General features: G+C 43.9%; 1 protein-coding gene and 1 long non-coding RNA gene across 5 annotated transcripts in view; one reads left to right on the forward strand and one right to left on the reverse strand.

Annotated features, from left to right (window-relative positions):
- The window catches only part of IGF1 (insulin like growth factor 1), a 64,604-nt gene extending 47,243 nt beyond the window's left edge, over positions 1-17,361 (reverse strand). For 3 of the 4 annotated variants that reach the window (XM_083462112.1, XM_083462111.1, XM_083462114.1), the window contains exons 1-2: positions 16,847-17,219; positions 9,144-9,303 (exon numbers count right to left, since the gene is read on the reverse strand). In XM_083462112.1, coding sequence (XP_083318238.1) covers positions 9,144-9,303; positions 16,847-16,909 — 223 coding nt within the window. In that variant the 5' untranslated portion in view covers positions 16,910-17,219. Of the gene's footprint in view, positions 1-9,143; positions 9,304-16,846; positions 17,220-17,273 lie in introns of those variants that run through there. The other variant, XM_083462113.1, reaches the window with a different exon arrangement.
- Positions 1,590-25,813, forward strand: LOC310687245. The gene is made up of 4 exons (XR_014516325.1): positions 1,590-1,692; positions 3,261-3,360; positions 9,170-9,244; positions 25,170-25,813. It is a non-coding gene; the product is annotated as an uncharacterized lncRNA (long non-coding RNA).
- Positions 25,814-26,029: the final 216 nt, after the last annotated feature.

Consider the following 26,029-nt stretch of genomic DNA (forward strand, 5'->3'; position numbering starts at 1 on the left):
TTAAAAGAGTGCTATTTTGATCACATGCAAAATACTAGGAAAAGAGAATCAGCTATTATAATTTGTCGCAGTCAGGTGAAATCTACAGAGTTGCTTGCAAAGTTCTCCTGAGCCAGGCTCCGCTAAAAACCCGGAGTTTGTAAAAGCCAGCCTCAAATGCGAAGTGAGCTTTTAATTCTTGCTTCAATCCTTCTCCAGCTAGGATCAAAATCTGAGCTAGATAAGAATTCCCAATTTCCCTTCCATTCCAGCCCTTCACTGTCTCCCAAAGCCCTCCTTGTTTCTCATACATGACAATTCATAGCGGAAGCACATAGGGAGAAAAAGGGTTGCTCCTTACTGCTCAGCCTCTTTGTTATGGCAAATGTCTGTAGGCTTCTGAAATTGTGCTATTGCTAAAACATCACATGAGAAGAAAAGAGGACAAATCTCCTTCCTCTCCTTGTCCCACTATTTACCCCACTGATCACCAAGGAAGAGAAAGCAAGGGTGTGTTTTAGAGTATGTGAGAGGCTGATGGGGAGTTCATTTTTTCAAGCTCGTAAAATTGAGTTATCCCTGAGGGTTGGAGAGCTGTGTATGAAAGAAGATAATTTCTGAGTTAAATTCAGTGAATATTTCAGAGTTAAATTTGAGGAGAGCAAGAGACAGCTTGCTATTCTGAACAGATTAGTTGAGCATTCCCTCTTATCCTACTTTGGATCCCAGGATCCATTTTATATACCAGCTTTATATTTAATTCCTTTTTTTTAACCCTGACTTGTTAATTATTTGCATGCTTGCTAGCCACGCACCCTGCTGGGTCAAATCTAGTGCATCAGTTATAGATCTGTAGCATGATTATAAGAGAGGAAATAATAAAAAGCACAAACGTCAAAATCCTGTCTTGAATACCTGTGGTTCCTTCTGAAAAAGACATAAGATTTCAGGTAATTTTCCAGCTGTTTGGGCCCCAGGGGCCAACAGGCTCAGATACAAAGCTTTGTACTGGTTGTCAGGCATCTTATTGTGAGCTTGGAAAGCCACAGTTTCACCATGCCATGGAATTTGGGCGACCAAGCAGCTTGTTTTAGCAGCAAAATGGAATGCTGTTCAAAGAGAGAAGAGAGAGACAACTTGGAAACGTCTGATGCTACTTGGCAACCAGTTTGAGATTGCTTTACTCAGTGAAATATGACTTGTCCTTTATCACCTAGCTGCTCATGGCCAAGTTTTCCTTCTGCATTTTACATCTTTCTTTGATTCACCCTGCCTGTTGTATCTTTGGATAATTTTCTCAACACTCTCTCTCTCTCTCTCTGTGTGTGTGTGTGTGTGTGTGTGTGTGTGTGTGTAAGTAATATTCCTTTCTCTTTAGTTGTGTAGGTTTACATATAAATCAAGTCTTTCAGTGCCATAGAGGCTAAGAGGCTGAACCATAGAATAAGTAGTCTCTGCTTGAAGTCTTGCGTCTTACCAGGTGGCCTTAAACAAGCTGCTACTGTCTTAGCCATAGTCTCTAGTATGAGAATAATACGGGGACATAGGAAGCTGTCTTAGATCTGGCCTGACCATTATATCTAGCATTATATTGCCTACACCACAGGTAGCCAATCAGCCCTAGCCAGCATGACCAGTGGACAAAAAGATAGAATTTGCAGTCCAGCAACAGCCATCCCTTCAGGATCTAAACATGCGGTGAAGTAATCAAAGGTGTCAGCTCCACCAAGATTCCTAGGGTCCACAGTTCAGTCTCCTGCTGGGGTGTTGTGAATCTTTACTGCTAAGTATCTAGTGTTGAGATGATCTTTCTTCCTCTTTAATGGGGCCTTCACCCCAGTGGTGGAGCATATGCCCGCGCTGCCCAGGGCGGGTGTGCTCCTGAGGGGCGCGGGGTACAGAGGGTGCCCTCCTACACGCCACAGTTCAGAGTAGGAGAGGGACAGGGAAGCTGCTGCTCACTCTCCTCAGCCAGGTCAGACATGACTCAGCAATGGAGCTGCTGGGTGCACCTCACCATGATTGAGGAGGGCTGCTCTTGGCCGCCAGGTCAGAAGAATGGCTGCCGCCCAGCGCAAGGTGTGCCGCTCACTCATTTGCCATTTTGTCACCCCCCCTCAGTCGTGACACCCTGGGTGAACCGCACCCACTGCGCCCCCCTTCCTACGCCTCTGCTTCACTCCCCATTAAGGGGGAGAATGTTCAGGAGGTTTGGGGGAGCAGGTGAATTTCTCAGATTTTTAAAAAGGTGTTTACACCAGAGATTGGAATTCCGTTGGCCTCTAGATGTTGTGGGACGCTAACTGTCACCATCCAGAATGGCCAATGGACAGGGTTGATGGTAGCTGGAATACAACAATAACTAGAGAGCCCCAGGCTCCTCATCCATGGTTAAAGGTAAAGGTAAAGGGACCCCTGACCATTAGGTCCAGTCATGCCCGACTCTGGGGTTGCGGCGCTCATCTCGCTTTATTGGCTGAGGGAGCTGGTGTACAGCTTCCAGGTCATGTGGCCAGCATGACTAAGCCGCTTCTGGTGAACCAGAGCAGCACACGGAAACGCTGTTTACCTTCCTGCTGGAGTGGTACCTACTTATCTACTTGCACTTTGACGTGTTTTCGAAATGCTAGGTTGGCAGGAGCAGGGACCAAGCAACGGGAGCTCACCCCGTCACGGGAATTCGAATTGCCAACATTCTGATCGGCAAGTCCTGGGCTCTGTGGTTTAACCCCATCCATGGTTACAGCAAAGCAATTGGTTTGTTTTTTATTTAATATATTTATATGCTGCTTAATATTTTAAACTGTCCCTTAGCAGACAGAGTGCAATAGATATAACAATGAAACTGAGAAAATATAATTCAATGCAACTTCATATGAACCTACCTGGACCCTGCAATCAAAATGTGAGGTGGTTCTTGGTGTGCCTCCTCCATGACAGAATCAGAGGGTGGCAACACAAGAACAGGCCTTTCATGCAGTGGCTCCCTGTTTGTGGAATGCTGTCCCCAGGAAAGTTCAGCTGGAACCTTTGTTATACACCTTTAGGCGCCAGGCAAAAATGTTCTTCAACTAGGCCTTTGGCTGGTTAACACCTGATGCCCTTTTAAATAGATTTGGGGGGGTTATTAGTTTGTTTTTGTTTTTATTATGCATTTTGTGTTTTTATATTGTATTTTTATGTTGTGAACTGGCCTGAGCTCTATGGATGAAGGGTGGTATACAAATGTAAATAAGAATAAGAATATTGCACAAAATTACATCTCCCCCTCTTTTTTACAGCCTTTCCACCTTTCATAGCAGAAGCAAGGCTTTCCACAACACATCCGCAACCTTTCATGTGTCAGAATTCTCATGGAAGTTATGATTCATCATGACTTAGGTAACATTATTGTCACTGTATAGGTTACAGGTAGCACAGAATGTACTGTATGATTGGCGCAAGGAGAAGATACATCAATGAGCCTTGTGCTCAAATGCCATTCCCTCCTTTCCCTCCTTTCTCATAAGAATGGCATCAGAAGTGGTTTTATTAGATTAATTGCTGTATAGTGTGGCATCTGACACCTTAACTGTTGCTTATATTAACTATGGTTAGTTGAAACAATAAACTATGGTTTGGCTTATTTCAACTCACTATAGTTAAGATTTACCACCGTTTGCCAGGATTCAGTCACTACGATAATTTATGATTAATCTAAAACAGAAAGGAAAGCTTTTGAAGTCTTCCTTAAGGTCATACCACAGGAGGAAGCAGCAGGAGGAGGGGGAGCAAGCAAACCCAGGGGGAGGGTATGCGAATTCTCATAAACCCTATCTGAACCAGTCCAACGTCTCTGTACAAATCAGTGGCAAAACCTGACAGGTATTAAGAAGAAGAAGAGTTTGGATTTGATATCCCGCTTTATCACTACCCGAAGGAGTCTCAAAGCGGCTAACATTCTCCTTTCCCTTCCTCCCCCACAACAAGCACTCTGTGAGGTGAGTGAGGCTGAGAGACTTCAGAGAAGTGTGACTAGCCCAAGGTCACCCAGCAGCTGCATGTGGAGGAGCGGAGACGCAAACCCGGTTCCCCAGATTACAAGACTACCGCTCTTAACCACTACACCACACTGGCTCTCTTAAATCTAAGCCATACCTTAATTGTTAGGCCATATTTTCTATTGTAGCTTTAAACTTTGCAAAGTGCTTAAATGAAAATATAGTTAATATGTGAGACCGAGTTTTATCAACATTTTTACATCACTGAAAAAGTGACCCCCATTTTCAGCAATCCTTGTCAGGGGGCACTAAAAATGGGTGGGGAGGGGAATGCCTGTGGGTTTTTAAAAAATGATGATGATGATGATGATGATTATACAAAAAACAACTCCATACATTAATGCTGCTTTTTTTTTAAAAAAAGGAAACTTAATTCTTCCATTGTTTTAATTACTTTCATTTACCTCATTGTTAAACTGTCCTTCATCCCACTGCAATCCCATAGGGGTTGAAACTCAGGTGTGTATGCACATCAATGAATGGCAATAGTTTCATTTCAAAACAATCTTTTGATGTGAATCAGCTCATCACAAATTTAATAGGGCTAAACTGAAGTCCTGTTCAGGAATCCCTGAATCTTTTCATGAAATTCCAATGGGGTAAGAAGGAGGAACTGATGGGCACTGGTGCCATTGTTGCAGTACTTGTCACTCCACACACATTGGGAACTGAACTCCTGCACCAGGGAGCCATCCTTACTCATGTAGACTCAAAATGCAATCTAGAACTCTGGCCAGGGAGAATTCCCCTGCTCTTTGAAACACAGTCCTTTCAAGTAGAAGAAAAGAAATGGCTCAAAAGCAGCAGCAGTTCAGGGGAGCAATGGATGTGAGTGGAAAATATCGTGAAATAGTGGTAAGTGGGGTTCTTTTCTTTTTTCCATTAAAAAAATACGGAGCACCATAAAATTTGCTGCAGTGCCACCTGAGATCTGATTGCAAGAGCCCTCTAAGAGAAGATCCATTTTTATTTCTAGCCCACCTTATCCCAAGACCTCTGGGTGGGTAATGATTTAGAAGCTATATATTAACAAAAGAAAGAAACGTGTGCTGAAACCCTCACATCCTCAAGGGCTTAGTGCCATCTCATATTCTCAGTGTTATCAGAATGTGGTTCCTGCCAAGACCAGCTTTATCAGTAGAATGGGAGCAGATTGTCCAGTGTGCTTAATTAGTAGGTAGAATTCCGTCTCTCTTCGTTTTGACACCAGATACAATCATTTTCAGGATCTCTGCCTACCCTAGCAAAAAAATTATATTTGGGAGCTGAATTTTATGATACGGGACTGCGGGGGGGGGGGGGAGTGCAGATCAGTGATATTTCCATGAATGTTTCTATAAGTGGCGTGGGTCAGGAAATGGGGAGGAAAAGGGTACGATAAAGGAACCAGAAGAAAGAGTACCATATCCCATTTGCAATGTCAGGCACGCAGAGGGAAAAGATAAAATTCAGCTTTCCTAAAGGTAGCCTTACTTGTACACTTGAAAAACCACAGTACTGGATTTTTCTCTCTCCAGTGGCTAGGATGTCTCTTTGTCAGCCAAATGATGGCCTTTCTCTAACCCTGAGCATGGACTGACTCAGATGGCAAAGTAAGGTCAACTGAATAAGCATTTCCTGAGCAGCTTGTTTTCCTTGGAGAACTTCCACCCAAGCAGTAACTACTGGACCCGACCTTACACGGAACATTAATTTTATAGCTGGCAGCCATAAGGTGATACACCCCAACTGCAGGATTCCGTCTAGTGGACAATGGACCTATGTCTACGTCACAACCTCTCCCCTCCCCCCAAAACCCAAACCCCTACCAACAAAATAAGCACTAATTAATGAGTACACTTGTTGGCATTGTTGGCAGAGAAGCTAAAGAACAAAATCAGCATGTAGAATGAACTGACATCTCGCCCCTCTGTGTCAGGGTTAAGGCCCATTGGTGGAATGGTGGGTAGAAGCTTGCACTGGCATTGCCCACAGCCCATGCAGCTAGACTTGCTCTGTGAAGAAACAGAGAACTTCAGTCTCCCGGACATTCAGTCCAGAAACTATTATGTCCATTGCAATGACTCAAAGTTCCCAGGCGCTTAATGCTTGAACACTGGTAAAAAGATTGAATATCATGGCCGTCTATAGAGATAGAATACGTATAGGTTTCATTCATATGTCAGTGGCTTGGTGCAGGGAAATCTGTGCCCTTCCCAATGTTCCTGGAATGCAACTCCCATCAAGGGAGGGAGAGAAATTTGATTGAGTTTGCATTTATAGGCAGGTCTATCAAATTTGCATGTGGCCCCGGAGGGTTGGGCTAGGATGAATGTGGCACTCAGGTGATTAATAATGAAATAAATTGTTAATATTTTAATCCCCAAAATGTGTGGAGTTTCAAAACAGGTGGTGTGGGGATGTATGTCTGCGTTATAATAGCATAGCAATCTCCAGTGCTTTTATTTTTCATCTAATATACACTTCAAAAGAGTACACAAGGGGAGTTGTAACTGTACAGTGCTACCTCTGGTTATGAACTTAATTTGTTCCAGAGGTCCATTCTTAATCTGAAACCGGTCTTATCCTGAGGCCCGCTTTCGCTAATGGGGTCTCCTGCTGCACGCACACCTCCAGCACGCGATTTTCATTCTCATCCTGGGGCAAAGTTCGCAACCTGGTTAGTGGAGTTCGTAACCCAAAGCGTTTGTAACCAAAAGCGTTTGTAACCAGAGATCCAGTTACAGATAGGTAGCCGTGTTGGTCTGCCATAGTCAAAATAACAACATTCCTTCCAGTAGCACCTTAAAGACCAACTAAGTTAGTTCTTGGTATGAGCTTTCGTGTGCATGCACACTGAAGTGTATCTGAAGAAGTGTGCATGCACACGAAAGCTCATACCAAGAACTAACTTAGTTGGTCTTTAAGGTGCTACTGGAAGGAATGTTTTTATTGTAACCAGAGATACCACTGTACATCACACATAGGAATGAGGCTGCCATTGCTCTCTCTTTCTCTATTTGGGTACATTTACAGAAAGATTTCAGCACCCCAGGAGCACAAATCAAGTAACGTTTTTGTCTATTATCCCATAGCTAAGATTTCAAACCTTGTCACATTACTCATTTTGAGCCAGTAGTTCAACACTTAGTTTTGACTTACTCATACTTAGCATACCAGTGATGTGAAATTGTTTTAACTCGGCATCAGGAACACACCTTCTACCTTTTCAGTTATCACATTGATTCCTGTGGTGGCAACTGAGACAGACCTCAGAAGTGAGGCCAAACATTATAAAGAACCCCCTAAAGTTAGACAAGAGTTTTCTACTTGGGTATTCTCCCTGAGAGTAAAATATCCATTGTTTGGGCTTCAGTTTTAACCTCCCCACAAAGAGTAATGCTTTTTTATTTCTAATGCAGTGGCTTGTGTGTGTGTGTGTGTGTGTGTGTGTGTGTGTGACAATCTTGTCACAACCCACACCGTACATCTAAAGCACTCTTATACCACTTTAACAGTCATGGCACCCTTCAAAGAAAACTGAAAAGTGCAGTTTGTGAAGTGTATCAACATCACAGAGCTATAAGTCCCAGCACCCTTAAAAGCTACAATTCTCAGGATTCTTCATGACTGTTAAAGAGTATAAGAGTGCTTTAAATGCACGGCATGGATGTGACCCTTGTCCAACTCCCTGCTCAATGCCATATCCGCAATGCAGGATGCAACTACAATGCTTGTCCAGCCTCAGCTTAAATATTTCCAGCAAAGCAGAGCCCTTCACCTCCCAAGGCAGTCCACTGTTCCACTGTCAAATAACCCTTATCACTAGGAAGTCTCTTCTAATGTTTAATCCAAATCAGTTTCCTTGCCATTTCCACCGATGGGTTCAAGCCCAGCCCTCTGGAGCAACAGAGAACAAATGAACAAAGAAATCGAGGAAAGCAGTGGGGACACAGGCTATATATGACTTTGCATATACACACTGCCTCTGGAATGGAAGCCTTGTGTGTGCTGCATTTACACTGTACCCTGACATATGTCGTAGCTTCCTAGCTGCTAAATATCACTACTCTGCAACTGATCCACTATTGATAACCAAGGGCAAATCCTTTTAATCAAAGACCGAAACTCTTATAGATATTAGCTGAATTCACCTTAAGGATCAGAGAGGAGAAGCCACTTAGCTACTCTAGTGCTCTTCTCCGGCCAAGCAATGGCCTTTATCCATGCAGTCACATGATCACCTAGCTTTCTAGAGGCCAATGCAGATATCTTCCTATCCCTGCTACCCAAACTTATTGAAGCCAAGGCAATAGCAAGGACTGATCAATGCAAAACACTCATCCCCTAGCAGTTGTTTTATGTAGTCATTTCCTCTCTCCCACACTTCCCACTTCAATAAACGTCAATTCATACAACCGCTCAGACCAGATGCTGTAGTAAAGCGAGTTTGGCAATGCAGTGTGGAACCCTCTTTGTCACTTGCTTAAAAGTGCTGTACTGCACTTCTCAAGAGTTGCCAGATGCAACATGTTCTACCGGAGGTGGGGGTGGGGTGGGGGTGGGAATCCTAGCAAATACAACAGGAGGATGAGGGAAATAATTGTGTTGAAGGTTGCTGGGCAGTGCCCGATTTACGTATAAGCTAAACAAGCTATAGCTTAGGGCCCCACTCTCTTGCCCCCCCCCCAAAAAATGTAAAGAAAAACACCGTATTAATTGTATTTCAGTTCAACAATTACTTTGATAAAATACATATTTTGTTATGTGCAAATGGCTTTAGGTCCATAAATTACCATATAGCATATATTCAACACAAAAAAGCAACAATTTGTTGTTGACGAAGGACAGCTGGACATATAAAGGGCCCCATTACCTTCAGTAGCTCATCAAACCTAAATCCAGCCCTGTTGCTGGGAGTGGAGGGCAGAGGGAAGATGCTGAACTTAGACCAAATATTGTGCTTTGCTTGACCTTTGGATTTTGAAGAGCTCTGGGGTTCAGTAGAGTAAGCCACATTTTGTGCGTGGTTTGCTAGAGCTATGCATACGCAAGCCTCAAATAACTGTATCCCCATGAAAAACGAAGGGAGAGGGGATTAGAACTGATTGTATGAGGGAAATGGTAGCAAATGTTCAAACTTACTGAAATAAAATCCTCTTTCTCCGCAGACAAATTGAAGAGCATCAACCAGCTCAGCACCACAAAGTGTCTCCGGGGCAGCAGCAGCAGAGGAGCTGGTTAATGTAAGCAAACACAGGCCAAAGTAGAAGAGATGAATGTAGGACACAGTGTGCATCTTCACCTGCCAAAGAAGTAAAAGAGAGAGATAGAGACTGCATCAGAGTTTCCCAGTAAAATCCTGAAGCATGGCCTGTTTGGCCTGTTTTGGGAAATTTCCCATTCTGCCTCACCCACCAGGTCCACACTGTTCCTCTCCCAGCTCCTATTTACTGTGAGAGTTGGTTGCCATGTACCATGTGTTAGGAGGACCCCTGGTGCTTTTGACAAAAGTGAACTTTAAAGCAAATTTGGCAAAGGGAAAACTTAGAGATTTGATAAGAGCATTAGCATTAGAGAGCCAGTGTGGTGCAGCAGTTAGAGTGTCAGACCAGGACCTGGGAGACCAGGGTTCAAATCCCCACTTGACCATGAAGCTTACAGGGTGACCTTGGCCCAGTCACTGAAACTCAGCCTGATCTACATCACAGGGTTGTGGTGGGGATTACATGAGGAGAGGGACAACCATGTACGCCACCTTGGAGAAAAAGTGGGATATAAACGCAACAAATCCATAAAATAAATTCATCAACGGGTCTCACACAGTCTGGAACATCACTAGATTTCTTCTGAAGTGACATTAAAAGTGAATTCAGAAGCATTTGGCCTCAGATGATAACATCTGGGGAATTTCAAGGGCCCAGAGTTTTGGTAGACTAGAGCACTGGTGGAGAACCTCTGACCTGGGGGTTGAACGTGGCCCTCAAGGCATCTCTATCCGGCCCTCAGGAGTGCCCCAAGGCCACATCCCATAGCCATCCTGCTCCATGATCTGAATGCTTTTGCCTGGGTAGAATGTATCCTTAGAAGGTCCCCTAGAAGGTTGCCTAGGAGGAAATGTGGCCCTTTGGCTGAAAAAGGTCCCTGCTGACCTGATAGTAGAGGAATTTCTTTCTATGTGTAGGGTGCATTTTTACCAAGCGCATATGTTGTTCCCATAATCACAGAGTACATGTCCAATAATTTCTGCTTGGTAGGCAATTTTTGCTGGGGTGATTCTTTCCCCAATGCAACAGCTACCGGATAGTTGGAACCCCCAGTCTACTGTGGCTGATAGTGAGAACCCACTACGCACTTGGTGTCCTGGACCAATTTCTGTGTTGTTGGATACACAAGCCTGGTTCCATAGACAAGATAGCACACAGCAGGGGCTACAAGCTCCAGTAGATTAAAATCCTTCCTTACTTCCCATCGCGTTAATTGATGGGGCTAAGAATAAGACTCAGGATCCACGCAGAGGGAATATCAAGATGCTGGTCTGATTAAAGAGATGCATTTTCTTTTCATCTTATACCACAGCAAGAAGCTGGTTCAGCTTTCAGGGCACCACCACCACCACAGGAGCAATGGAAAGAGACATTGCTGGTTTCCGGGGTGAGAACACCTGCATAACATGCTTGCAATTATGTTCTGTGCAGTCATGTTTTATGTTCTGGGTGAACCCTTAAAATATATTGTATGAGAATGCAGATGCTGGCAGGCCAAAGGTGTAACGAAGGTGGGAGAAGGACATAGGCTTCCAGGCCTAATCGTTCCTTCAGTGGCCCATTTCTGACTAATAGCTGGGAATGGCTGAGGATTTATTGCATTCAGTCCATCACCACATTTCCTTATTGGCCAATCAGATGTCTCTGGGAAGCCCAGAGGCAGGTTATAGGAACATAGAATATAGGAACATAGGAAACTGCCTTACACAGTCAGACCATTGGAGCATCTAGCTTAGTATTGTTTACACCAGTCTTCTCTAACCTTGGGTCCCCAGATGTTGATTCAGACTTGTTAGACTTGCATCCAAGATAGCTCACATTATATTGAAACGGAGACTATGGCTGCATTCACATGGCGGTTCATTCCATTTTCATGACTTTTCCCTAAGTGTTTAGTTCCTCATCAAAGTTCAGATTTCACACAATGTAAAAGCCACTTCTGGGACTATAGTGTAATATAGTCCAAGTTCAATACTCTTTTCCTTATTATTTGCTTCCAGAAAAATAATAATCTGTTTATAACTAGTATGGAAATGAGTGCTAAACTTGCACTATATTCCACTATAGTCCTGGAAGTGATCTTTACAGCATGCGAAAGCTCAAATGTAATGTGGACATTAACAGGGAAAAGTCATGAAAATGGAATAAACTGCAATACGAATGCAGCGTAAATGTGACAACGTTAAGTTATACAAAAACCCTTGCTTTCCTTCACAATAAGGAAATATCTTCTAAGGTCCTAGGATAAGTAATGTTTGGGGCAATGAGTCTTCCTGCCTGCCTGGTCAGTTTTTCAGCATTGTCCAGTTGTGTGGCTTGTACAGAATCAGAAAACCTAATTCTGCACCCACTGGGGTTTAACTTGAGCCAAACCTTGTTTGCGGTTTCAGTCACAGAAGCTACTTTCAAATATAGGGCTCATCCCGGGAACATGTGAAGTCATTAACAGGGCACCACTGAACATGTGTTGAGTGCATTCCGTACTTCCCTGAACAACTGCATTTTGCCCACACATATCTGGGATTGGTGGGGGAAAGGCACAGAGAGCCCAGGGCTTCCAGACAGAGGCCTGGACTCAAGCCTCCCTTGATTGGAAATGGACATTCTCCCACCATGTGTGAGACAACCAGGGCAGGGATCAAGCCAAGCCACATCCCATGCAGTCAAAGGTCATGCAAATCAATCCTCTGAGGGAAGTTGTAGGGTGGGGAGGGGTAGAAAAACACGGAAAACGTCCAGAGTCCAAAGCCTCTAAAGGCTTTCCAGTCCCTTTGTTATGAAGACCGTTCCTGAAAGTGTAGGGAAAAGAGAGTTGCCAGATTCAACAGAAGACAAAGCTTCTCTAACCACCGTAACTCACAGAATTGCCCCTGCCTCCCCCAAAATGCTCTCTTTTGCATAACAGTTAAAAGCACAGGAGCCCTACCCTGAGTATCTTATTGATCCTGGCAGCTAATAGGTAAACCCAGGCAGTGTTACAGTTGTCAGTTTGCAGAGGGTTTAAATCAACAGATATAGTATGGTTCAACTGCAAAGGGCAAGGCCAAATGGATTGGGTGTGGTCCAGCTACCAAAGCAGCTCTAAACCCTTGTATAAATGCTGTTTAAATTAGGATTAGCAGCTGCTTTGTGTTACTGGAGCAGCACAAAGCAGCTGCAGTGAACTGATCTCTCCTGGACATCAGTGACAATTTAGTCACATTCTTCCCCAGAACGTTTGAAGGACCAGGCGGAAATGGCAAACACAAGCACCATCAAAGCACAAAAGCACTTCTTATGTTTTGTTAGATTAAGAAGCAATTGGGAATACCTAAACACCTGCTAGATAGGAATTCTGAAATACAGCTGGGACCGGTTCTAGTGAGCTGCTAATTACTTCTTCCAGGACACTCCATTCTGAATCTCCTTGGTTTTCTCCAGCTCCCTGCAACAGATGCTCAACATTTTCTGGCTACTGAGAATGGAGAGGAGATATGATAATCATCTTCAAATATCTAATGGGCTGTCACATCAAGGATGGGGCAAGCTTGTTTTCTCCTGGTCTGCAAGCTAGGACTCAAACCAATGGATTTAAGTTGCAAGAAAGGATATTGCAACTAAACTTCAGGAAGAACTTTCTGACAGTAAGAGCTGTTTGACAGTGGAACAGACTCCCATGAGAGGTGGTTGTCATTCCTTCCTTGGAAGTTTTAAAGCAGAAGTTGGATGGCCACCTGTCATGTATGATCTAGTTGATATTCCTGCATTGCAGGGGGCTGGACTAGATGATTCTCAGGATCCCTTCCAAGTCACCAATTCTGTGATTCTCCACCCCCAACCCACTCACACTGATACCTCCATCTTGTTTCTCAGCTCTGTTTTGGTCACATTAACATCATGATCCTTTGTTATATTGAGTAATCCTTCATATATAAGACATTTCTCAACTCCCCCCCCCAGGACTGTATCATACCCCAACATGACCAAAACCCTAGATCCAGAAGAGCCTATGCAAATAGGAAAAGAGGATATTCTCAATGGCTGGGTTCACCATGGTTGTAAAGCAGGTTTGGTCTCAGTAGTGTCTTCTTTCAGTTTGCCCCATATGGCTGCCATTCACTCTCATTGGAAAAGTACATGGCAACCTTATTCTGTAAGGCATGACTGGAGAACCTGTGGTCCTCCAGGTGTTTGTCAGCCCCACCAAGCATGGCCAACAGACACTGCTAGCATAAGGGCAGAATCTACCCTTGGCAACACCTGGACTGGTCCTACCATTTAGGGAGCTCATGGTTAATACAGAGCGAGTGAGGATCCATTGCCCCTGCACAGGTCCTTGCTCTTTGCAAGCCAACACTCTATGCCCACCTATGACTGGTGGGTTAATTGTTAGTTTGTATTAAAACAGTTAGTATAGAAGCTGGAACCATCAGTTTCATTCATCATAATGACATTGATACAATGAAAACATCCAACCCAAAGGCCAAAATGAGATACACCAAGGAGTGATTGGAAAATACCCCTTCTTCGCATTTGCAACATGAGTCCTCCCTCAACTTTGTAATGTTAAAAAATAAATTGGCAAAACATAAGAAAAACCCTGAATGCATGAACATGACAGTAAAGCCCCTCTGTATTTCATTCTTAAAGCTCTGAAGAGGTTATGTTTTAATAATATCACTTCCTCTGTTCAATGATATCTTAAAAGCTGTTGCGTGCAGAGGTAAATCACCTGCTGACTTCATGCTCTTGCTTCCAAGGATACAGTTCAAAGAGCTCTTCCATCATGGTCTCAACGGAATGGCATTGTGTATCTGTCTAAGAACACTGTGTGTTTAGCAGGGTGTTCTTAATTCACATTTGGCCTTGCCTCAAACATAAGCCTCATTCAGCAATGTTACATTTTTAAAAGACTTTTCAGGAGAGTTACGTTGTAAGTGAAATATCAGTTCTGGGACAAGATATAGGGTCTCCATGTCTCTCTCTCCCCCCCCCCTTCTTTAGTGCAAGCCAAGAATATGACACAATGCAATTGCCAAGAGTTTCAACACTCCCCCACCCTGACAAATTATAAAACAATCAATGACTTGGAGGAAAGGGATGGATTCATATGCTCCTAGGCCAAATGGACCTATGGACCTAGCTCTGAAAAACATAAAATTCTCCCTTAAAAGATTATTCAGGAATCTGACAGAAATAATGCTCTCTTCTGTACCTTTCCTGTTCTTTTTCATTTAGATGGGGATGGTGGGATTCATAAGAAAATACTTACAATGATCTAACAATTTGGCCGCTGGTCTTTTCAATAGGTCGGGGTGTGTCCAATTTATTGTATGTCCAAATTGAATGGGAAACAGAGGCCTTTAAAAACACGCACTGCCATGTGGGTGGAGTTTTATCGAAGCATCTGATTACATTTGGACTCTGAGTCTGACTCAGGACAGTGCAAGGCAGGCTAAACACCCCTATAATGAATGACCAATTGTGTTTACAGCTGGGATTTTCACGAATCTCTCTTTCAGGAGAAGATCCAGTGTCTACTACATTTGGAGAGCAGCGGTCCAAAACAGTGGCACTTAAGGAAGCCAACAGATGGCTTGCTCCATGGCTTTTACACCTTCCTTGCCCTTCCGCAACTCCTCCCATTCAACAAGCTTTAAATCAAGCAGCACATATGAATGTTCCAGCGAAATTTGGGTGAGCGCTGATTCGTCTAAATGGATGACGCTTCCAATTGACTGAAAACATTTCTCAGAGACACAGCGGTGGCAGCAGGGATGCCACAGATTAAAATGCATTCATTTGTATGTTTCTGAACTTGTCTGGCTGCCCCAAGAACCAAGTATCAGTCTATGCTAAGTAAATACACACGCAAACTGCTCTACTTTCAAAGACAGCACCACAAATCATCAGTCTGTTACTAGACACATCTTGTGATATAGAAATAACCTAACACAATGGATGCAATCAAAGTAATGCAGTGGAAGATTTAAACGAGAGGTCTATATGGATGGTTTTCCCAACCGACAATCACAAGTCACACAGCCTCTAGTTCCCATGGAAAGGGATTAGCAAAATCAGTGCAGACAGCAGAATGTAAAGGAAAGTTGGGGGTAGACCCCCATGCTTCTAGCTCATATGAAAGGGTCTAGCAGAATCCAGAATGTTGGGGAAAGCACCCATACAATATATTGCTTATCTCTTTCTGAAGATGCCTTTTACCCTTCTTAGAACTTCTGGACTAAAACTGCAGTCCTTCTTAGACTCACTAGGGAGTAAGCCCCTTAGAGCTTAGTCAGATGTGGTGGTTCTCAGTTAGCATGTTTAGGTCATGCACACCAAACTGGCAGAAGCTGTCTTCACTTATAAATTGGGATAGCTCAGTTGATTTCAGTAGACCATGGCTAAATGACAGCAATTTGGAATCTGTAGTATATTGGATATATATATATATATACACACACACACAACCTCAGTAGTTTAATTCCAACTCTTCAGTAAACTGAGCAAAGGATGCACATAGTTATGGAGTTGTAACTCTGACTCTCCAATGGCTACTGAATTCAGCAAGATTTGCATTGCATTCTGTTTGCTTCTACTGTTACAAAATTCCCCCATCTTAAAATGAAATGGATAAATCCTACTTAGATAATTAAAAAAAACAAAACTAAATTGGCACCTACTGCTTTAGAGACTGTGTCAGCTGTACAAAATCCTGCTACAAATGGAAAAACAAAACAAAAAAAATTGTTCTTGAAGGATATAATCTTGCTGAGAATGGAAACTTGAGTGAAGGCCAGCTGAGAGAAACAGAGGTCAGTGCATCTACTGAAGCCAAAATTAACCTTAAAAGCTTTTTATGTTCTTAAGGAGCAATGACTAGTAATATGGTATAAAAATTCCATCTCCAACTTTGTCTGACAAAAGCCTCTTTGCAGAGTGCAAAATAAAGCTTGACATGAAGATATCTCTACTTTCCTTAATGCAGAATAACTTAATCTTATCATCAATCTGCATAGCCAGCAAAAGCTGTACATGGTTTCTGTTTTAGAAAAGGAAAAACAAACTTAATGTTGACTTAACAGGAAAGCATTAAAAAGAAGTAAATGTACAACACTGTCAGAAAACAGCTGTACGTTCAATGTTAATTCTGTGCATATAGCAGTCTTACAGAAGTGAACCAGCTACCTGCTGTCAAATGACTATCACAATGTCAGCATTTGCACCTGCAGAGAAACTTTAAAATTTCTTGCTCCATGCTAGCAGCACTAGCTACAGAAAATGATGTTAGTAGAAATTTCAGATATGACAACCTAGCCAGAATTTTGCAAAAAAAGTTTCCCCAACACAAGCTGAATTCCTAAGTACCTGCAATAGCTTTACCTCCTCAGTTACCTAGCTGTGTTCAGAACAACCATCACATGCAGTCATTCTTCAGCTCTGCTAAAACTGTCTGTTCAGCAGTTTAGAAATAAAATTCCCAGTACAGAAATAATGACACTGAAAAAAGTGCATATAACACTCTTCTAAGCAGAATCAGATTACACACAATATAATCATATTTTCTTTAAAAAGAAAAATCAAATAGGAAGAAAGATTTACCTTCAAGAAATCACAAAAGCAGCACTTAAATAATTGTGTTGAAAGACTGTTGATTTTTTCCATTGCTTCTTAAGTGCAAACTCTGGAAATGAATTGGTTAGCAGTAATAATGAGGTGGGGGAGGGAAAAAAAGGGAAGAAAAGAAATCCAGAGAGAGGTGAGATGTTGAGAGCAATGTCACATTTCAATATTGAGGACTTTTATTCCATTGCGCAGGCTCTATCTGCACTGATTTTAGCAGTGACAGTGAGATTTAGCAAACAGAAGAGGGATTTAGAGAAAATCCTCACATTTATCTACATTACACAGACACTGTAGACAGGAAACAGCTGGGGGAACATTTGCCTTCTCTCTCTCTCCCTCTCCCTCTTCTGGCAAAGTTACTGAGTAAGGACTTTTTTGGGCATGGTGACAAATAACATCATACCTTTGCATTCTGAAACTGGAGCACTGGAGCATGTTCTCTCCCCCCCCCCCTTAGAAGAATGTACATTAGCAAAGGGCAGGGGGAGGAGGAAAAACAGTTTAAGAAGTCAAAGAAACTGAAGCTGCAATGGGAAATGAAATGTATGAATGGTCACGTTTCAGCCGGCTTCACACACAGCCAGAGATCAGCTGTCGTTTACCTTTCAGCTGTACGAAATGAGAAGCTGGATGTATCTCCATACACTTGAGCCCACCATCAAAACAAGCTCCTGCTAACATTAACTCTGAAATCACAAGTTTGCAGACTGATCTGTCATAGAATGCTTGATTGGAGGCTTTCTAACTTTTATTAAATCACATGAAATCACATTGCAATCTGCCCTACCTTACAGGCTAATGTGATTTCCTATCCTCTCTGACTATAGCAAAGAGCACTTCCATTTCTTTTAGTGGCTGCCTTGTGGGATTTTGTTTATTCTGTTTGTAAAAAAAAAAAAAAAAATAGTAATAGAGTGTTGAAGGGCTGCTTGGGAAAAGGGGTGCTTTGTTTACCAAATCATAAAATTTGGGTAAGTGTAAATTCTGAAGTGTTGTGAATTTGATAGATTCTGCTTAAAATGCAAACTGAATCAAATTTCTCTCCTAGGTAGATGATGGCAAAAAACTCTGGCTACGATTTTGCTGGAGGTGCTGCTGTCAAGGCGGGTGTCAGGAGCAAGCCAGTAATAACTCACAAGATGTCAGTGATGTTAACTCTTTATTCACGTAAACCAAATAGCTCACGCCTAGTGATCTCAACAACTCTTCCCAGTAGGTCTTGCCCCAATGAGGCAGTTGTGAGGAATGAATGGCTCCGCCTTCCCACCATTCTCTAAGCCCCCCCCCCAGTCCTTCCCCAGCAACCTGAGGCTCCTCCTTCTTGTCTCTCTTTGCTCCACCCTTTTCAGTCCTCTTTGTGTTCTGAGAGACCAGGTTTGGAGGGCAGTTGGGTGCAGCAGGAGGGGGAGACTCCCTGGCTTCTTCAGCTGCCTGCTTGATCTCTGCCTCTTAACCCCACTCCTCTCCAGCCACCACTTCTGCCTGATTCTGGACTGCCTTCTGCCCACTAAACCCTGTTGCCTCTACAGCTTCTGACACCTCCTCCCCCCCAGTCTGCTCCTTCTTCTCCCTCTGAGCAGGCAGGGCTACTCCCCGGGTCCGATTGGTGCAGGAGTGCGTTTATCAGTGAGAGGCTCCGCCATGCTTGGAGAGGGAGGCAGGGACAGAGAAGGTGATGGAACACCCAGGGACGGATGAGACAAGAGAGCAGGTTGAATGATAAGTTGTAGAGTTGAAAGGGATTCTGAGGGTCTTCTAGTCCAACTCCTTGCTACAAAGGAATCTCCAACCTCCAATGAGGGAGAGTCCACCACCTTCTGAGGGAGCCTGTTCCACTGTTGAATAGCTCTTGAGGCAGCCCCCATCCAGGATCCTCACTAGCCGATTCCCCCACTCCCATCAGAGGCCACCACATCCTGCTGGAGCTCTCCTCTTGGTCCTTGGTCAATTCTCCACCTGCATTGTCCCGACTTGGCCACCCCACGACACATTTAACAGGAGATGAATGCGTCATACATTTTTACTCCATTGCACTACAGTCCTTCCCCAATGAGCTAGGCTGAGGGAAAGGGCATGCATTCAGCAAGGACTCTACACCTTGACTTGTTCTGTAGCCAGTTTACACATTTCCACAGAGGCAGCATTGGGTTTTGGCAAGATTATCCACTTTTTATCTTATCGTGGTCTGAAAGGATCTTGTGTGAGATTTGATAAGCAATTTATTGACTCATGTTTGAAGGTCTACACATTTCCTAGAAACCACTGTTAGTATGAAAGGCGGGGGGGGGGGAGAGAAAGATGACTCAGTAGAAGAGAGGCCAAGAAGTCCCTTGTCTGCTTCTCACAGATAAATCGTATTTCTCTTTCTGACTTACGCCAGGAATGCAACTTTCATCAGTTGAACAGATTCCTTAAAACTGTTGGAAATGCGGTCTTTGGATTTTATAACTCATACGATATAGAGAGTGAAATGTAGGAACCAGCCTCACAGAGGCGCCATGTTCTCAAGTTGATTGAGGGGGCCCAATGTGACATCCTGACATTGCGAGGAGGCAGGGGGTGGAACCAAACACCCTCTGAACATGGAGGGGGCCCAGCCCTCTAAAAAAAACAAAAAAAAAATGGGGGAGGGGGAGACTGCCTCAGCCCCTAGGAGCCGCTGCCTATGCAGCCTCATAATGGGAATTAGACTAATAATAATTAGGGCTGCTTTGCAACAATCAATGCAGGTCTCCATGTGCTGCCTTTCGGCTTGATCTACAATTTTCTCTGCAAATGATTTGGGGTGTTACGAAATCTTAATTCAGAGTGACTTAAATGGTGTTTTCTGTGACGTTCCATTGTGCATAACAGAACTTGCACACCATTCACTTGAAGCTGAAGCACCTTGTATTTTTAGTGCTCCTAAATGCTTAGCTTTGGAGCAGGGGCACCAGCTCCAGCGGGACAAGGCCTTTTGCACCCCAAATATTTTTGGGGTGGAGGCCATGTTTCATTGGATTCATGTCATGTGCTTTAAACATTCTTTAAATTTAGGATAAAGTATGCAACCTTGGGACGTGGGTGGCGCTGTGGGTTAAACCACAGAACCTAGGACTTGCCAATCAGAAGGTCGGCGGTTTGAATCCCCATGACGGGGTGAGCTCCCGTTGCCTGGTCCCTGCTCCTGCCAACCTAGCAGTTCAAAAACGGCACTTCCGTGCGCTGCCCTGGTTTGCCAGAAGCGGCTTAGTCATGCTGGCTGCATGACCCGGAAGCTGTACGCCGGCTCCCTCGGCCAATAAAGTGAGACGAGCGCTGCAACCCCAGAGTCGGCCAAGACTGGACCTAATGGTCAGGGGTCCCTTTACCTTTTATGCAACCTTAGTGGGCTTTAAATGGGAATTATGGAGGGCACATCTACCAGTGACTATTTTTTATGTTATCTAACCGAGTCCTTCAAGTTTAGAAAGAGCAGGCTTCCAGGTCCCAGGTGCTGCAGAAAAACAAGGAAGAGGTGCTCATGTTTGCTTGTGGTTTTCCCAGAGGCATCTGTTTGGTTACTGCAGAGAATAGGATACATCCTTAGCCTCCGTGTCCAGTCACTGAGTCTCTTATGCCTGCTCACATTCAGTCTCCTCCTACACTTCTCTCTTGGATCCCGTGTCTCTTTTTTTAAATCCCCTGACTTCCTTGGAGATGTTATCTGAGTCAACAATTGGGAAATTAAATTATTGTGCTCATCATGTCCTGCTTGCCGGCTTCCAAAGGGCATCTGGTTGGCTGCCGTGGAAACAAAATGCTGAACTAGAAGGGTCATTGGCCTGATCCAGCATGGCTCTTGTTATGTGTTTGTTACCAACAATGTGCTCTCAGTGTAGGTGAGAACTCAGTGCCTTGCTGTTCAGAAGGAGGGGGCCTAAAACCTACTGAATGATGACAGTGCTGTATGTGACTTCTGAACAGCACCTAGGAACACACTGTTGCTGGAGCAATTCAGTCAAACTTGATATCTTTTATACTCCTCAATCTACAGGTACATACTTCCCCAAGTGCCCCGGAAAAAAGGGACATCCCATTTTTTTCTCACACAAGATCGCGGCAGCCATTTTGAGTGCCGTGATCTCTTGCGCTCTTCAGAAAAGCATGTGCTGGGGGGGGGGGGAGGAGAGTGAGGCACGGGTCACGGGACTCACCTAGGAACATGCCCAGAACTTGAAAAAGATGAATGGTATGTAGGTGTTAATGGGAATAAAAGGTAAAGGTAAAGGTACCCCTGCCCGTATGGGCCAGTCTTGACAGACTCTAGGGTTGTGCGCTCATCTCACTCTAGAGGCCGGGAGCCAGCGCTGTCCGCAGACACTTCCGGGTCACGTAGCCAGCGTGACGAAGCTGCTCTGGCGAGCCAGAGCCGCACACAGAAACGCCGTTTACCTTCCCGCTAGTAAGCGGTCCCTATTTATCTACTTGCACCCGGGGGTGCTTTCGAACTGCTAGGTTGGCAGGCGCTGGGACCGAGCAACGAGAGCGCACCCCGCCGCGGGGATTCGAACCACCGACCATGCAATCGACAAGTCCTAGGCGCTGAGGTTTTACCCACAGCGCCACCCACGTCCCTTAATGGGAATAAGAATAATCAATAAAAAAGATGGTGGCCTGAATTCAACCAATCTGACGTGCTAGTGTTAGTTAGCGCAAAGGCTCTTGCTAGCACAGAAATTTGCCTCCTCTCCTTCTACCACATGCCCATGTACCTTCCTGACATCCTCTCTGGAAGGTCAGAAGAACATCCAGAGGAGCACATGGATGGAGGAGGAGGGGTTTGTTCCACCCAGAAAGCAGGAACGCTTGCACAGATGGAGTGATCAGAAGAGCTTGGCGCTGAATTCCTCCCATTATATCTTAAGAATAGTTCAGCATCAGGACTACTTTTGTGGACTTCCTGTGTAGCTTATAGGGGCTTATAGGAGCCCCATACTCCTTTTCCAAAGAATGTATCTTTCTCCATCTCTATATGTGTGTGTGTTGCCGTGTACTTTTGCTTTGCTCTTTGACTTCTACAGGTATAGATGTAGCCTTGTTTGCCTGTGTTACGATATGGGGAATGTGTGACGTAAGCCGTGCCAAAAATTATTAGAAAATTCGTGAGCCCCCTGGTGGCCACAGCACCCTTTTTTCTTATGCTTTAGATCAGGGTATCCCAAAATTGGGTCTCCAGCCATTTTGGGACTACAATTCCCATCATCCCTGACCGCTGGTCCTGCTAGCTAGGGATGATGGGAGTTGTAGTCCAACAGCTGGAGACCGAAGTTTGGGAAACCCAACTTTAAATATTATAAGTGGGACCCACAATGAGACATGGCAAAGCATCCTCACCTCTTAAAAGGAGTGGTCCCCTTGGGGGTTCTTGCCAACCATTCCCTCCAAGAAGGGCATTCTGTTCACCACTTTTGTGTATATTTTCCAAGCAACACTCAGCATTTCATTACTACTGAACATCATCATCACCATTATTTAAATTGTATTATTTATTATTGTTACTGTTGTTAATATATTCTGCATTTGTATTAGAAGAGTTTGGATTTGATATCCCGCTTTATCACTACCCAAAGGAGTCTCAAAGCGGCTAACATTCTCCTTTCCCTTCCTCCCCCACAACAAACACTCTGTGAGGTGAGTGGGGCTGAGAGGCTTCAGAGAAGTGTGACTAGCCCAAGGTCACCCAGCAGCTGCATGTGGAGGAGCAGGGAAGTGAACCCAGTTCACCAGATTACGAGTCCACTGCTCTTAACCACTACACCACGCTGGCTCTCTCATCTCATTTTCAGTATTAGTTATACTGAAAGTGGCTAATAATCTGGCTGAAAACTTTGCCATAAAACTTTGGTCTCCCTCCCCTCTCGTGCTCTGAACATTTCCCTAGTCCCCTTGCTTTTGTTTCTCTGGGGGGAAAAAAACATGGTTGGGCCACAGAACAACCCAGGAGTTGATCTCACCTTGTTAAAGGTAACATCCAACTCAGAAATGTGAGAACCTTCCCCAAGTTACCTCATTTCTTGTAGTTTGGGGTACATGCAGAGCCTATACAAACCCGTATTATATACTAATAGCAAACACATTTGCAAGTGCCAATCTTTATCCAGCCAACATGGTGCTATGCTATGCAAGCAGATCAGCAAGCTCAGGAGAACCCCAAGGTTTGCAGAAGTACAGAAAATCTTTAGAAGAGACTCTCCTCCCCAAATGGGCAAATAATGCATGCTCATAGTTCATGGAATACTGACTGTCTGTTAAAGGAGAATTATGGATTGGAGCATCCTGGAAAGGTTAACTGGCTGGCTTGCAAGCTGAACAGGAGCAGCCCACACAGCAACCTTGTATTGCAAGCCTCCCATACCTTGTCTTTTCCACATTTCTCGGATTTGGTACTCGTACAAATAAATACTAGTATCTTCCATTATGAACTGTAGTAATAAGCTCTAGTTAGAATCCTGTATTTGAAGAAGAACAAGGTCTGCCTAGAAAAGCATTTTCTCTCGCTATAGCCCTCTTGGTTCCCTGTGGCTTACAGCCCAATACTACAAAACCACTATAATTCAGCATAGTTTGGCAAGGCTGGCAGCCTTAGTGGTCTCCCATTGTCAAGCCATAACCTCTTACAGTAAATTTTTAGAAACTATGAAAATTGGCTAAAGCCGAAGGTAGAAACCACACACAGACCCAATCATCCCATTAAATAACAGATTTTTGATAAACCATAAAGTTAAATGGCCTATAGTAACTGGGGGCAAAATTGCATTTGTTTATCCCTTGCTTAAATTTCACAACTTCTTCCAAAGGAAACTTGACATTCAAAGCCTAATCAACAGGAACTCTTTTATTAGATGTACTGAAGACAGACACATACCAACTTGATGCTACTGAAACACCAAGGTGACTAGAACGCTGGGAAATGAGGCATGTAGGTGATCATGTTGGACTAAAGAGATCCAGATTTAAATTCCAGCTTTGCTGTATGGCCTTGAGCAAACCATGGTATTTAACTTACGTTGGAAATGTGCATAGCAAAGACCTAACTTGCAGGTTTTGTTATGACAGAAGGACTGCAAAGTTCTTTGCACCCAAAATGCACGTGATCGATTGTGGCATTGTATTTCAATCCACATATCAGGAGTGGCAATTGCAATAAACACTGTTGTTTCAGGATTCAGTTTCTTCCACACTGATAGATCTAGCTCTGTCTGTCTTGCATCTGATGAAGCCAGTGGGCTGCTGATTCAGCTATTTGCATTGTTCTGAGTGATATATCTTCATGTCAGCTCCTATTTTCATGCATACCACTGGTCAGGTTCTATGTATTGCTTGAAATGCGTTAGCTTAGAACCCATAGGTGGAGTTGCCTTCATGGTATAGGACTTCAACAGCTCGTCCTTCTCACTACTACCCTCTGAAAAGCCACTCCTGAGGTTGGAGAACCTATCAGAGTGGCATTGGATGGGCTGCAGTGGGGGACCTGAAAAATCAGGAGTCATTCCCATTGCCCCTGGAAGTGCCTTGCATAAATGGAAGGACTCCACTGTTCTAAGCCATTGCATTTCTAGATATTCTTTCTTGTAATTAATCTACTTTGACACACAATTGCTAGCTGACCCTTGCACCCCTCAAACCGAAATGTCTGTACTCACCTTGACCCCATCTTTTCCCCAACCATCTCCCACTAATTAAAGATACCCCTTTTATCCTATCCAGTGTGGTGTAGTGGTTAAGAGCGGTAGTCTCGTAATCTGGGGAACCGGGTTCGCGTCTCCGCTCCTCCACATGCAGCTGCTGGGTGACCTTGGGCCAGTCACACTTCTTTGAAGTCTCTCAGCCTCACTCACCTCACAGAGTGTTTGTTGTGGGGGAGGAAGGGAAAGGAGAATGTTAGCCGCTTTGAGACTCCTGAAGGGGAGTGAAAGGCGGGATATCAAATCCAAACTACTACTACTACTACTACTCTTCTTCTTCTTCTTCTTCTTCTTCTTCTTCTTCTTCTTCTTCTTCTTCTTCTTCTTCTTCTTCTTCTTCTTCTTTCTACCCTCTGTGAGCTGTGGCTGTATCCTCTGAGGACAGACTGGTTTTGTTTTATCCAGAATCGTGAAGGGAAGTGGACAATGTAGGCCAGAGGCAAGCTGGTTCAGATGTGAACATCTGCAGCTGCAGTAGCAAATAAAATACTCTCTTTTTCAATGCACAGCATTCTGACCCCCCCCCCCCGTCTTAATTTATACTTTACTACTTGATGATGTTTTCTTCTGTGCTCCTTATTCTCCTATCTCAGATTTACTACAACCCGAAAATGTTGCAGTGGCTGGCTGTTTGTAAAATAAACAGAAGAAACTGTGACATAGCACTGGGCCAGATGTTCCTGATAGCATGCTGCCAGCAGAAGAATTCTCATCCTTGAAGAAAATTTTCTAAGTGGTCATGACACTCTTGGTCATGGTAGGTTTTTTGTTTTGTTTTGTTTGCTCCCCCCCACACTTTTTTTTGGCAAAGCGCTCAGTGCCCTAAGACGACTTCTTCAGACTTGGCCCCAGAACTGCCTGACAGACCTCCATGCACAATAAAAGTCTTAATTAACATGCTGATTATCCATGTGAAGATTTAGGCTTGATATATTTTTTTTCTAGCAGGCTAGCTTGAAAAGCTAGTTCTGTTAAGTTCAGTCTTACCGGCCCCAGTTGAATTAAAGTTAAGAGAAGGGCCAGGGCTTGAGTGCAGAGATATGACTTTGCAGGCACTACAACCCTGGTTCTAACTCTGATATCTCCAGCTGGGACTGGCAACATCTCCTTACCTGAAACCTTGGAGAGATGCTGCCAGTCAGTTTAAACAATGCTGAGGTTCAATGACCTGACTCAGAACAAAGGCAGCTGCCTATGTTTCTTTGTACAGTGGTACCTTGGTTTAAGAACAGCTTAGCTTATGAACAACTTGGATTAAGAATGCTGCAAACCCGTTAGTATATTGGTATGTAATGAATGATGCTTTACAGGGTTAAAGAAAAAGGGTGTAAAAAAATAAAAAGTACCAAGGTGGAAGTAATCTAATTAGACACAACAATACAGTAAGAGTAAATTTTCTGAGGTCTTAGAACAAAGGAAGGAAGTCAATTTGCGTGGGCAGGCGGAGTCCCCA

The sequence above is a fragment of the Podarcis liolepis genome, assembly GCF_965112155.1.
Source record: "Podarcis liolepis genome assembly, chromosome: 10".
In the NCBI taxonomy this organism is placed as follows: domain Eukaryota; kingdom Metazoa; phylum Chordata; class Lepidosauria; order Squamata; family Lacertidae; genus Podarcis; species Podarcis liolepis.